The following is a 14,211-nucleotide window of genomic DNA, read 5'->3' as shown; positions in this document are numbered from 1 at the left end:
GCCGCCCAGAGCGGCTGGGGAAACCCAGCCAGATGGGCAGAGTATAAATAATAAATTATTATTATCCGTTCCAGAGCCCTGTTCGCATCCTGAAGCGAACACAACCCACGTCTGCGCGGGTTGCAATTCGCCGCTTCCGCGTGATGTCATTTTGACCGTCTGTGTGAGCGGCAAAACCCGAAAGTAACGTGTTCCGTTACTTCCGGGTCGCCGCAGAGCGCAACCCGAAAGCACTCGACCTCGACCCGAGGTATGACTGTAGTGAAATGCTTGAGGCAGGGGGTCCTGGAGGGAGAATTGAGCAGGTGCTGGGTGGTGGGGCAGAGTCCACCAGGTGTTCCATCTTACCTGAAGAGGACCGTCAGTCTGGAGGGGCCGTGGTGGGGAGTTCTGGGCAGCCAGGATGCTGTGGGGTGTGGTAGGCAGCTTATAGCTCACCTGTTTCAATGCCAGTATACCAAATCTGGTGCAACTGCATTTAGGATACTATATGTAGTGTGGGTCGCCTCACCTTAATAAGGATGTTGTGGAGCTGGAGGAGAATCCAAAATGGCCAACACAAATGATCAAAGGGTTGGAGCGACTTGCCTACAAGGAAAGGTTGCAGCATTTCGGACATTTTAGTTTAGCGAAAAGGTAAAGAGGCAGCATAATGTACATTTGTAAAATAATGCACAGCATGGATAAAATGGAGAGAGAAGTTTATCACCTCTCACAATGCTAGAACTTGTGGCCATCCAGTGCAGCTGAAAGTTGGAAGATTCAGGATAGATAAAAGGAAGTTCTTGACATCCTGCACAGTTTTGTTTTTTTTAAGGTATATATGTTTTATTTAAGATTTGCCATCATATGGTTTAAGAGGTCACAATTGTTTTTAAACAGTTGCTTGTGCAGACTTTGACAATGCTTTCAGGTCCAAGATGAACTTAGCAATGCTCTCCTCCTCCGGTTGGGCTGTAATACTCTGCCTAACGGTTTGCTCAACCTAGTTGATCATGTGATTTTGTTCCATATTCCGCTTGAGATGCTGTACTGCCACGTGATAATCCAGGCACTTCTTCACTTCTGTGTACAGTGGTACCTCGGGTTAAGTACTTAATTCGTTTCGGAGGTCCGTTCTTAACCTGAAACTGTTCTTAACCTGAAGCACTGCTTTAGCTAATGGGGTCTCCTGCTGCCGCCGCACCGCTGGAGCACAATTTCTGTTCTCATCCTGAAGCAAAGTTCTTAACCTGAAGCACTATTTCTGGCTTAGTGGAGTGTGTAACCTGAAGCGTATGTAACCTGAAGCATATGTAACCCGAGGTACCACTGTATGCGGTAAACAGCCTCTCTCTGTAGTTTGTCTCAAGCATTATAGCAACATTGTTCTGCTTGGTATCAAAGAGATAGTGACAACCCTCAACTCTCCACTGCTTTTTCTATCATCACATTTTTCACAGATGTTGCTTGTGCTATAGTATCCTCATTGAGCTTGTCAGCAAAAGCTGCTATATCTGCACCGTACTTCTTTATTATGTGGATGAGAATTCCTTCCATAACACCTCCAGCTATTGTTTTCATGGTTAACTATGTAAAGTTCCATAGAGACCATATAGAGCAGAAGCCCAGTCCCAAGCATATAGGGTCCTGTGACTCCTGTTTCAGGGTATAAGAATTGGAAAATTTCTTCAGGGAATATTCCATGGTGGACTTTTCCTCCTGTCTCTGGAAGAGGTGGCACAGGAGCGAAGCGTTGCTGACTTGTGCGAAGTGGTCTTAATATTTGCACTGCCCCCACGGGCAGAGCGGGTGCCAAGCTCTTCAGGCCACAAGCCGGGGCCAGGGCACACACAGCCAAACGAGACAACATCGCTGCTGCCGCTGCCGCCGTCTCCGTCCCTGTGCCCCGGCAAAGAGAACTCAAGATGGCAGCCTCCGTGGAGGAGGTCTCGCCAACGCCCTACACAGTTTGAAGTGTGGAACTTGCCCCTACAGGAGGCAATGATGGCCACCAACTTGGATGGCTTTAAAAGAAGGTTGGACAAATTCATGGAGAAGGAAAGGGCCATCCTTGGCTGCTGGCCTTGATGGCTCTGCTCTGCTTCCACAGTTGGAGGCAGCCATACTTCTGGATCCCAGTTGCTGGAAGCCACAGGATGGGAGGGTTCTGGTGTGCCAATTCAGCCACTGCGAGGACAGGATGATGGACTAAATGGGCCATGGCCCTGATCCAGCAGGCTTTTCTTACATTCTTGTGACTGAAGAGCGTACAGCAGGTAGGTCTCCCCGAAGCAAGTCCGAAGAACCTCAGCTCCACTTTCAGGTTAATGATAGCAGGGGTTTTACAGCCTTGGCACAGCCTGATTGGCTCCCCAGATGTCAGACCAGGTCTGCTAATAACTGGGCGTCGGGTGGACTCCAGACGGGCACCTTGGCAGAGCAAGTCCTGGGCACTCCCTCCTTTCTGAAGCTTCTGTTTGGGACTGAGGACAAGCTGCCAGGATGCTGAGCGCCATCCTGCTTGCCTTGGTGCTTTCCAGGGCCGGGCTGGGCCTGGTGAGTGAGGTCAGGGGCCTGGTGGGGGTGGATGATGGAGGGAAGGGCAAGAGGGCTTCAGGAGGCAACAGCCTTCAAAGGGCCTCGGGCAACCGAGCTGTTTCTTAGGGGAGCAGGATGAGATTGAACTAAATGGGCAGCCCAAGTCCATCTCTGTCCGCTTTCAGCTGCCCACAGAAAATGGGTCCTATATCTCTGGACTGCCAGGGAACAACAGACAGACCTTGTTCAACTTTGCTTTCCTAAGACGTTCACACTGGTTTATGAAGGCAGAAATCATACAGTTGTACAGTTGGGAATGACCCCAAGGGTCATCTAGTCCAAATCCTTGCAGGGCAAGAATTGCAGCTAAAGTATCCCTGGCAGATGGCTATTCAACGTCTGCTTTAAAATCGCCAGTGGTGTCTGTCACCTTCCAAGGGAGTCTGTCTGCTGTCAAACAGCTCTTACTGTCAGAAAGGTTTAGCTGGAATCTCTTTTCTTGTCACTGGAATCCACTGGTTTGGGTCCTGCCGTCCAGAACAGTGGAAAACCAGCTTCCACTATGAGTAACAAAATAGCATAGCAGATACATAGGAGACCATACACCAAGCAATGTTGACAGCCTTGTGGAAGAGGTGCCTCCCCCATCTTGAGGAGTCTGAGTTCTTGCCAATTCCAAATCAGTCTGATGAGATCCACCTTCCTGGACGGATCAGAATTCAGTTGTACTTTCACAGTTCCCCACAGTTCCAGTGCAGTTCTTGGCTCAAAAACAAGGCCTCCAAATATATTTTAATCAGTGGTGTAGCGTGGGGGGTGCAGGGGGGCCAGCCGCACCAGGCGCAACATCTGGGGGTTAGGGTTAGGGGCGCAAATCCACGGGTTAGGGGGTGCAAATTACTTGCCTTGCCCCGGGTGCTGACAACCCACGCTACGCCACTGATTTTAATGTGCGCGTTTTGAGAGGAAACAGGGATTTTAGTGCGAATTCTCACAGCCAAGGGGAAACGTAGTGGAACAGAGAGGGCCGGTGAGACACAATTATCTATGGATGCAAACATAATAGGAAGAATAGGGCAGAGGGTTTTCTGGAGGAGGTCTTGCACTGTCTCAAAGCATCGCTCCGAATAATCGTTGTGTGTGGTAATGCTGGGTCCCAAGAATAACTTTGTACTGGGGACATGTTATCCCCTTGGCAAAAATGCTCAGGGAGGTATTCGGGTGGAGAACGAAATCAAGGAAATATCCAAAAGAGGAAATGCTGTAGTAATACGCAACTTCAGTTACGCTTGTCTAGGCCAGGGGTAGTCAACCTAAGGCCCAGGGGCCAGATCCGGCCCAATCACCTTCTCAATCCAGCCCGCGGATGGTCCAGGAATCGGCGTGTTTTTACATGAGTAGAATGTGTGCTTTTATTTAAAATGCATCTCTGGGTTATTTGTGGGGCATAGGAATTGGTTCATATGTATATTTTTTAAATATAGTCCGGCCCACCACATGGTCTGAGGGACGGTGGACCGGCCCCCTGCTGAAAAAAGGTTGCTGACCCCTGGTCTAGGCTGTTGGGTACACATCACACGTAGAGATAGCATTTCTAGATGCCCTCAATGTCTGTGCCCTAGGAACAATTGCACAAAGCAGGGTGCCCGGGACTTAATCTTAAGTGGCACCAGAACATGGTGCAAGTATTCTTGAACCAACTGGGAACAGCGACCATAGTGCTATCTGATTCAGTGTATGTGCAAATAGACAATTGCAAAGAAAATCCAGCGGTCACATTTGAAACTTCTCAAAACGGAGAAGACTGCGACAAAAAGGAAGTTGCAAGGGTCAAGTCAAGAGGGTCAATTCTCTCCAAATATTTGGGGGGGGGGGGTTGTTTAAAACTACAGTATTAGATAGAATGTATGCTTCAGATCAAATGAGGTACTGCCAGGGTGTCAATGTGGTCAAATAAGCTGTTAGAGAGGCAAGAAGATTTCCAATAGAAGATGGAAGTCTTGTTCAAATGAGACCAAAAGGAACACGAAAATGCAGAGAAAAGTAAGCAGACAGTAAGGAATGCAAAAAAAGAAGAAGAAAAGTATTCGGGGAGCAAATTGCTAAAAACAGAGAGACCACAAGCAATGAAAGCTCTCAGGTACAGTGGTACCTCGGGTTACATACGCTTCAGGTTACAGACTCCGCTAACCCAGAAATAGTGCCTCAGGTTAAGAACTTTGCTTCAGGATGAGAACAGAAATTGTGCTCTGGCAGCGCAGCAGCAGCAGGAGGCCCCATTAGCTAAAGTGGTGCTTCAGGTTAAGAACAGTTTCAGGTTAAGAACAGACATCCGGAATGAATTAAGTACTTAACCCAAGGTACTGCCAACCTAGCAGTTTGAAAGCACGTCAAAGTGCACGTAGATAAATAGGTACCGCTCTAGCGGGAAGGTAAATCGCGTTTCTGTGCGCTGCTCTGGTTCGCCAGAAGCGGCTTAGTCATGCTGGCCACATGACCCGAAAGCTGTACACCGGCTCCCTCGGCCAGTAAAGCGAGATGAGCGCCACAGCCCCAGAACCGGCCATGACTGGACCTAATGGTCAGGGGTCCCTTTACCTTTACCTTTTTACCACTGTATATTGCTAGCAGCCAGCCAGTTAGGGAGGCAGTGGAGTGTCTTAATAATAATAATAATAATAATAATAATAATAATAATAATAATAATAATAATTTATTTGTACCCCGCCCATCTGGCTGGGTTTCCCCAGCCACTCTGGGCGGCTTCCAACAGAGATGAAAAATACACTAAAATGTCACATATTAAAAACTTCCCTGAACAGGGCTGCCTTCAAATGTCTTCTGAATGTCAGGTAGTTGTTTATCGCTTTGACATCTGATGGGAGGGCATTCCACAGGGCGGGCGCCACTACCGAGAAGGCCCTCTGCCTGGTTCCCTGTAACTTGGCCTCTCGCAGTGAGGGAACCGCCAGAAGGCCCTCGGAGCTGGACCTCAGTGTCCGGGCAGAACGATGGGGGAGGAGGGGGCAGAACGATGGGGGCAGAACGATTTGGGTGATGAGGCGGTGAAATTTGTGCCAAAGGAGAATAAGGTGACTGCAGAGAAGCAGAATGAATTCTCTGCTTCTGTCTTCACAATAGAAGAGACTTTGACAGGAAGGAAGTTTGAGGAATTGAAGCAGAATAGTGGTGACAAAAAAGTCTAGACCTAATTGACAAAATAAATACTAAGAAATGATTGGTTCTGTATGACATCTCTCCCTCCCCCTCCTATGGGACCAAGGCGGCTGCCCTCACACCAATCCATCAGGCAAAATACTGTTCCTTCTACGGAGTGTGCGGCAAGAACCCCGAAATCAGTTCCAGTCTTCTCCCAGCAGTTGTCCCTTGCATCTCCAACACGCCGGCCCGGAAAGTCAATGGCTCCCACCTCAACCTCCTCCAGACCATCTGCCCGATGCTGTTCACGGGGGCCAATGACACCTTCGCCTGCTGCTCCGAGGCCCAGCTGCGAGACCTGCAGACCAGCCTGTCCATGTCCCAGGCGATTCTGTCTCGCTGCCCGTCCTGTTCGGAGAACTTTGCCAGCATCTACTGCCAGAGCACTTGCAGCCCGGACCAGAGCCTCTTCACCAACATCACCCGCTATTTCAACCGCACCATCGAGGGGGAGGAGAAGCAAGGGGTCTTGGAGTACCAGTGCTACTACAGCCAGCACTTTGCTCAGGAGTCCTTCGACTCTTGCAAAGGGGTGAGGATGCCGGCGACGGGCGGCTACGCCATCAGCGCCATGTGTGGCAAATATGGGGCCACCTTGTGCAACAGCCAGAGGTGGCTGGATTTCCAGGGGGACATAAGCAATGGGGTGGCCCCTTTGGCCATCTCCTTCCAGCTGGTGCCCGAAGGCTCTGCCCCAATTCAGGGTGGCATCGTGCCCTTCAACGGAACGGCCTGGAAGTGCAGCGAGGCAGTGGGCAATGGGACCAAGGAGAGGTGTTCCTGCCAGGACTGTTCCCAGGCATGCCCTGCAGCCCTGGACCCTCACCCTGCCCAGAAGCCCTTCCAAGTGGGGGGAATGGGTGGGGTCCTGTTCCTGTGCATCTTCCTCTTCTGCCTCCTCATGGTGCTGTTTGTGGCCTTCCTGATCCAGCGAGGGTGCTCCTGCTCGTGTCGGAAACAGAAGGACAAAGGTCCCAAGAAAGCCATGCCCAAGCCAACCTGTTCTCAGAAAGTGAGCCAGGCCACCCATGACTTCCTGGCCAGGATATTCAGCTGCTGGGGCACACTGGTGGCCTCCTATCCCATCCAGGTGATTGCCATCTCGGTGGTGGTGGTGATAGGGCTCTCCAGCGGGCTGGTCTTTATCCAGCTGACCACAGACCCTGTGGAGCTGTGGTCCAAACCCGACAGCCAGGCCCGGAAGGAGAAGACCTTCTATGACGAGAACTTTGGGCCCTTCTTCAGGACTAACCAGGTCATCATGACCGCCAAGGACCGTCCCAGCTATACCTACGACTCCCTCGTCCTGGGCAATAAGAATTTCAGCGGCATCCTCTCCATGGAGGTTCTACTGGACCTGCTGGACCTGCAGCAGAGGCTGCAAGCCATCGAGTTCTGGTCTGCGGAGTATGGCAGGAACATCTCTCTGAAGGACATCTGCTATGCCCCCCTGAACCCTGCGAATTCTACCCTCTCTGACTGCTGCGTCAACAGCCTGTTGCAGTATTTTCAGAACAACGTGACCCGCCTAAATATGACGGCCAACCAGATGATGAGGGGCAAGAATGGCACCGTGGACTGGCGGGACCACTTCCTCTATTGCGTCAAGTAAGCCCTGGCCCCCAGGGGACCCCCTTTTTAATATACACTTTAGTGGGACAGTGGCCTTTGTTTTGATCAGGCTGAGCTGGAGCAGGGGGTGTGCATCTGGCTGAGTCCTATGTTTGGAGTCAGGAACAAATTACTGTATTTTTTGCTCTATAACACGCACCAGACCATAACAGGCACATACCGTATTTTTTGCACCATAACACTCACTTTTTTCCTCCTAGAAAGTAAGGGGAAATGTCTGTGCGTGTTATGGAGGAAATGCCTACGGGTGGCATGCCTACGGATTTTCCTCCTCTAAAAACTATGTGTGTGTTATGGTTGGGTGCGTGTTATAGAGCGAAAAATACGGTAGTTTTTAGAGGAAAACAAGAAAAAAAAATATTCTAAACAAAACAGTGGATATATGATTTTTGTGGCTCATGCTGTGGCCACAGACATGTGATCTGACGGCGAGTTTGGGGTAGCCCAATGCAAAAATCCTGAGGATCCATGTGGATCCATGCTTTGTAACCACGTTTTTGCACCACTGCGGCCCCAGGCAACAGTGGGTGCATGATTTTTTTGGTGCAAGCTGTAGCCATGGACATGCTATGTGATCTGATGGTGAATTTGGGGTGACCCAGTGCAAAACTCCTGAGGATCCATGTGGATCCGTGCTTTGTAACCACGTTTTAAGTGGGGAGAGAAGGAAAAGCACTCAAGGGACAAGGAGCACGCGTGGGGTGTGTGGAGAAGGATGCTGCTAATAATGCAGAAGAGGGGTATAAGGGGAGAAGGCTCCTCCTTTGCTCCTTTAAAGAAAGCAGGTTCTGCTTCTCTCCCACCTCCCCGGCTTAGCGAGCTGAAAAACTTTGCTGCTATTTAGTGAGCAGAGTGGGGAGGAGAGAGGGACAGAGAGCCTGCTTGCTTTAAAGGAGCCAACTGGAGAGGAGCCGCTTACACTCGTGTAAGCGGCTCCTCTCCTCTCCTGCTTTGCTCCTTTAAAGCAAGCAGGCTTTCTGTCCCTCTCTCCTCCCCACTCAGCGGCTCTTCTCCCGCTTTGCTGTTTCAAAGCGAGCCACGGAGGAGGGAAGGAAGGGGAACCATGGATCCTCTGCTCACGACTGCAGCAGATCCCCCCGCCATCCGTAGGCATTCGCTCCATAACACGCACAGACATTTCCCCTTACTTTCTAGGAGGAAAAAAGTGAGTGTTGTGGAGCAAAAAATACGGTACCTCCTGCGCCATCTTGGCACAGCCCTGGAGGCGGGAGGTGAGGTTTTGTTGGCAGCGCCCAGGGGCGGCCTTCAGAGTGGAGGGTTGGCAACCTCCTGCTGGCTCTGAGTCTCTGCTCATGCAGTCCGGCAAGAGCAGAGTCCTTCCTCCCACAAGTGCCATTGCCCCTTTGCCTGTGGCTCAGGCTTAGAGCCCCTGATGGGCAAGCGGAAGGTCCTCTGTTCATCCCCAGCTTCATCTCTAGGTAGGGTTGAGAAAGGCCTGGGAACCTGGAGAGCCACTGCAAACTGAGGTTGACTGGGGGGAGCGACGTATTGGCTCTGTGGCCCCCACCCCTCCATGCCAACGTGGACAGGTGGTGAGACCAATCAGATCACAGCATGAAAATAGGAATGTCCTATTCCATAATGATGATGCTGATGCTCGTGTACCCACTCTGGGAGGCTTCCAACACATAAAAGCATTAAGGTAAAGGGACCCCTGACCATTAGGTCCAGTTGTGGCCGACTCTGGGGCTGTGGCGCTCATCTCGCTTTATTGGCCGAGGGAGCCGGCGTACAGCTTCCAGGTCATCTGGCCAGCATGACGAAGCCGCTTCTGGCAAACCAGAGCAGCTCATGGAAACGCCATTTATCTTCCCGCCAGAGCAGTACCTATTTATCTACTTGCACTTTGATGTGCTTTTGAATTGCTAGGTTGGCAGGAGTGGGGACCGAGCAACGGGAGCTCACCCCATCACGGGGATTCAAACCACCGACCTTCTGACTGGCAAGTCGTAGGCTCTGTGGTTTAACCACGCGTCCCCTATAAAAACATAAGTGAACGTTCAAAGACTTCCTTATACAAGTTGTCTTCAGATGTCTTCTAAAGGTTGTACAGTGGAACCTTCTGTTTTCGAATGAAATCCGTTCTGGAAGACTGCTCAACTTCTGAAACGTTCAAAAACTGAGAAGTAACTGGAGGTGGACAAAATCCATTGAGAAAAAAGAAAAACACGCAGCGGAAGCTGTTTGGCTTCCGAGGCACATTCAAAAACAGAAGCAATTACTTCTGGGTTTTCGGCGTCCAAAACGTTTGGCTTCTGAGACGCTCGAAAACTGAGGTTCCACTCTATAGTTACTTATCTCCTTGGCTCGGGGGTGGCATAACTCCATAACCTCCAGCACTTCGATGGAAATAGGGACATCCTAAGGAAAAGCGGGACATTCCGGGATCAAATGAGGAACTGGGATGATGGCTTCTGGGACTGGCCCTGGGAAATAGGGTCTGGCGCAAAGCACCTTGCAAAGCATGCAGGTGGCGCTGTGGGTTAACCACAGAGCCTAGGGCCTGCTGATCAGAAGGTCGGCAGTTCGAATCCCCAAGACGGGATGAACTCCCGTTGCTCGGTCCCTGCTCCTGCCAACCTAGCAGTACGAAAGCACGTCAAAGTGCAAGTAGATAAATAGGTACCACTCTGGCGGGAAGGTAAACGGCATTTTCATGCGTTGCTCTGGTTTGCCACATGACTCGGTAGCTGTACGCCGGCTCCTTCGGCCTATAGAGCGAGATGAGCGCCGCAACCCCAGAGTCGGCCACATCTGGACCTAATGGTCAGGGATACCGTTACCTTTAAGGTAAAGCAGGACATTCTGGGATCAAAGAGGAACTGGGATGATGGCTTCTGTAAATCCGGGACTGGCAATGGGAAACAGGGTCTGCCGCAAAGCACCTTGCAAGCCCCACGCCTCCGCCCCAGCCAATGACCCTTCTTTTTTCAGACACTGGCTGCTCAAGCGAGTTCCCGGTGTGTGCAGCTGATTCAGCAGGCTTTGGTCCTCCCATCCTTCAGCAGTTTAGGGCTCCTAGTTGTGCCCTGCCCGCTGCTTCTCTTCCCGCTCCACCTACAATTTCAGGTGTGGGGAAGTGACTGCTGTTTGGGGGCCACAGCTGAACTCCTGGTGGGGCAATTTTGGCTTGTGGGCAGGAGGTTCTCCACGCCTGAAGCAGACAGGGCAGAGCTTGATGGGCCGGTTCTGGCAAAGGCAGCGTCCTCTGCTGTCCCTGGTGAACGAAGCGGCTCTTTCCCTCTGAAATCAGGAGGGCTTCCTGGAGTGTCCTTAACACCGATTTCTCACTGGGCGCTCAATTCCTTTGCCTTCGCAGCTCACCTCTCTCTTTCCAAGACATCACTTCGCTGGAGCTGAGCTGCATGGCAGAGTACGGAGGTCCTGTCTTCCCTTTCCTGGCCGTGGGGGGGTATTCAGGTAAGAGGCATGCCCACCCCCCGGGAGGAAATAATTGGGTCTTTTGTGTCATGCACAGATTGGGCTGCCCAGGCCGCAAGGGGCTGCAGTTATAAGTGGTATTAAGACATTTTTTAAGGTCAGGGCAGTGTGTGTGTGAACATGCACATGTTCTATTTTGGTACTCTGGCAACCACCGCAGCTTACGTTTTTTTAAAAAAATGCTTTTTATTAACTTTTTGTTACAACACATAAACGCACACACTAAGATGTAAGGACAATTAAGAAACAAACTAAAAATAAAACAAACAATAAACATATAACCATAAATCCTTATGCTCTTGCACATGGGCTTATGTTACCATATTTTCTATTTCCCATTCTTATTCTTTTCTACTATTACTTCCTTCCTCCTCCAAGCAGGTCTATTTTCCAGCAATTTCCTTGAAAATACGGGCAAAACTCACGCTTGTATTTTCCTGTTTGTTAATCTGTTTCTTTCTCATTTCATCATTCCTACCCTTCTCCATCTACTGTATTTAGTTATAGACCATATTGTGGTTTGCAAAAATTTCCGTACTCAATGCAAGTCCAGGTTTTGATTTGAAGACACTGTTTTTTTAGGTAATCTCTATACACTCCCCACTCTTTTTGGAACCTTTATTTAGACTGCCCCCTAATTGTATCCGTCAGTTTTGCCATTTCAAAATATTCAAATAGTTTGTCCTCCCACTCTTTTTCTGTTGGTACTATTTCATTTTCCAATGTTTAGCTATTACTATTCTTGCTGCCGTTGTTGCGTATAAGAATATTCTCTTATTTTCATTTGGGGTATCTGAATCTAATATGCCCAATAGGAAAGCTTCTGGTTTCTTTATAAAAAGTTTGTTTAAATATTTTTTTCCAACTCTTCACATACACCAAGTTCCGCATTTCAATTTTGCAGGGCGTCAAGGACTTCCTTTTATCTATTCCAGCGTTCAGCTGCATTGAACGTCCACAAGTTCTAGCACCACGGCTTATGTCCCCCCCCTTCCCCCCCATTGCCCCTTTCTAAAAAAGAAAGGAAAAAAGAAAGAAAATAGCTTGTTCACATTTTTCCTGTTTTTTCCTTCCCCCTTTCCTTTCTTTTTTAGAAATGGGTGGTGGTGGTGGTGGGGAAAACACAAATGAAAATGAAAATAAAAGAAATTACATTTCCGCACATTTGTATCCAGATGTGCATAATCTTTATCCATCACCTAATCTATTCTGTGGGGACGCGGGTGGCGCTGTGGGTAAAACCTCAGTGTCTAGGACTTGCCGATCGCATGGTCGGCGGTTCGAATCCCTGCAGCGGGGTGAGCTCCCGTCTTTTGGTCCCAGCTCCTGCCCACCTAGCAGTTCGAAAGCACCCCTAAACTGCAAGTAGATAAATAGGTACCGCTTTATAGCGGGAAGGTAAACGGCGTTTCCGTGTGCTGCGCTGGTGCCGGCTCGCCAGAGCAGCTTCGTCACGTTGGCCACGTGACCCGGGAGTGTGTCCGGACAGCGCTGGCCCCCGGCCTCTTAAGTGAGATGGGCGCACAACCCTAGAGTCAGACACGACTGGCCCGTACGGGCAGCGGTACCTTTACCTTTAATATATTCTGTATAAACTCATTCCAAGTACTGTAATAATAATAATAATAATAATAATAATAATAATAATAATAATAATTTATTATTTATACCCCGCCCATCTGGCTGGGTTTCCCCAGCCACTCTGGGCGGCTTCCAATAAAACACTAAAATACAATAACCTATTAAACATTAAAAACTTCCCTAAACAGAGCTGCCTTCAGATGTCTTCTTCTTCTATTATTATTATTATTATTATTATTATTATTATTATTATTATTAAAAGTGTCCCTAAACAGAGCTGCCTTCAGATGTCTTCTAAAAGTTTGGTAGTTATTTTTCTCTTTGACATCTGGTGGGAGGGTGTTCCACAGGGCAGGCGCCACCACCGAGAAGGCCCTCTATCATTATGCTTATCCAGAGAGGGAATTCCTGAGGGCCTCAAGATAATAATAATAATAATAATAATAATAATAATAATAATAATAATAATATCTTTATTGTCATTGCCCCCTCTCAGGGACAACGAAATTACTTGGCTGCTCCATCCACCTAGATAGGGCACTCCACTTAAAATCAGAACAACTATAAAAACACTAATTAAAACAATATAATATAATACAGCAAGGAAGATTAGATGACTTCAAAGTCCAGGTTTCCCATTCAGGGTCGAGATCGCTCTGGAGAAGAAGCTGTTCTTGAGACGGCTCGTTCTTGTCATCATCGTCCTGTATCTCCGTCCCGACGGCAGGAGCTCGAAGAGACAGTGACCAGGATGCGATGGATCTTTTACTATGTCCAGTGCCTTCCTATGGCACCTTGTGGCATAAATCTGCTCTAAGGTGGAGAGTGGGCAGCCAACAATGCTCTCTGCTGCCTTAACAACTCTGCACAACCCCATCCTGTCCTGGGTAGTACAGCTTCCGTACCACACACATAAGCCATAAGTGAGCACGCTCTCAATGGCACAGTGATAGAAGGCAAGCAGCAGTTTCTGCGGAAGATGGTTTTTCCTTAGGATGCCCCACCTAGTCAGGCCCAGCAGTGGCCCATGAGGGGCCTGGCGAAAGCACCACACCTGTGGTTTGAGGGAGAAGGTGGGGGGCTGTGTGTGAGGGAACTGGGGCTCTCGGGGGGGGGGGGCTTGCTGCCTTGCGGATGTGCCACCCCCAACCTGCCTCTCTGTGACCTCCTTCTTCTCTGCCTGACAGAGGAGGAGTACTCGGAAGGCCAGGCCCTCATCCTGACCTTCTCCTTGAACAACTTCCCTCCCAGTGACCCTCGATTCGACTTCGCCATGTTGTGGGAGAAGCAATTTCTGGAGATCGTGCAGGAATTCCAGCAGGAACATGAAGACAGCTACACGGTCGCCTACATGGCAGAGGTGGGTGTTGCTGCTGCCCCACCATGGACCCTCGTGCCTCCCATTTGCCATTGGGGGCTGGGGCTACTGGCAGGGGCCACCTCACGCCACTGCGGTCAGCGGTGCCAAACATCTGAAAGCCAGAACCAGCCCATTCCACTGACCAGTGGACCCCAGGTGTCCAGCCAGCCCCAAAGTGACCTGCTAGGCTGATTAAAAGGTAAAGGGACCCCTGACCATTAGGTCCCGTCGTGACCGACTCTGAGGTTGCGGCGCTCATCTCGCTTTATTGGCCGAAGGAGCCGGCGTACAGCTTCCGGGTCATGTGACCGGCATGACTAAGCCGCTTCAGGCGAACCAGAGCAGCGCACGGAAACGCCATTTACCTTCCTGCCGGAGTGGTACCTATTTATCTACTTGCACTTTGATGTGCTTTCGAACTGCTAGGTTGGCAGGAG

General features: G+C 49.8%; 1 protein-coding gene and 1 pseudogene across 2 annotated transcripts in view; one reads left to right on the top strand and one right to left on the bottom strand.

The window, feature by feature from the left end:
• Positions 1-801: 801 nt before the first annotated feature.
• LOC310850141 (ATP synthase F(0) complex subunit B1, mitochondrial-like) lies at positions 802-1,882 on the bottom strand (annotated as a pseudogene). Its single transcript, XR_014568719.1, has 2 exons — positions 1,310-1,882; positions 802-1,065 (listed from the first exon to the last, which is right to left on the bottom strand). The product of XR_014568719.1 is annotated as an ATP synthase F(0) complex subunit B1, mitochondrial-like (transcript).
• A 531-nt stretch (positions 1,883-2,413) lies between these two features.
• NPC1L1 (NPC1 like intracellular cholesterol transporter 1) overlaps positions 2,414-14,211 on the top strand; it is a 34,962-nt gene continuing 23,164 nt past the window's right edge. The window contains exons 1-4 of the mRNA XM_083753148.1: positions 2,414-2,538; positions 5,804-7,347; positions 10,712-10,812; positions 13,602-13,774. Coding sequence (XP_083609274.1) covers positions 2,485-2,538; positions 5,804-7,347; positions 10,712-10,812; positions 13,602-13,774 — 1,872 coding nt within the window. The 5' untranslated portion in view covers positions 2,414-2,484. The remainder of the gene's footprint in view (positions 2,539-5,803; positions 7,348-10,711; positions 10,813-13,601; positions 13,775-14,211) is intronic.

Source organism: Podarcis gaigeae (assembly GCF_964106915.1).
Source record: "Podarcis gaigeae genome assembly, chromosome: 8".
Classification (NCBI taxonomy): Eukaryota; Metazoa; Chordata; class Lepidosauria; order Squamata; family Lacertidae; genus Podarcis; species Podarcis gaigeae.
This window is presented reverse-complemented; position numbering and strand designations above follow the sequence as displayed.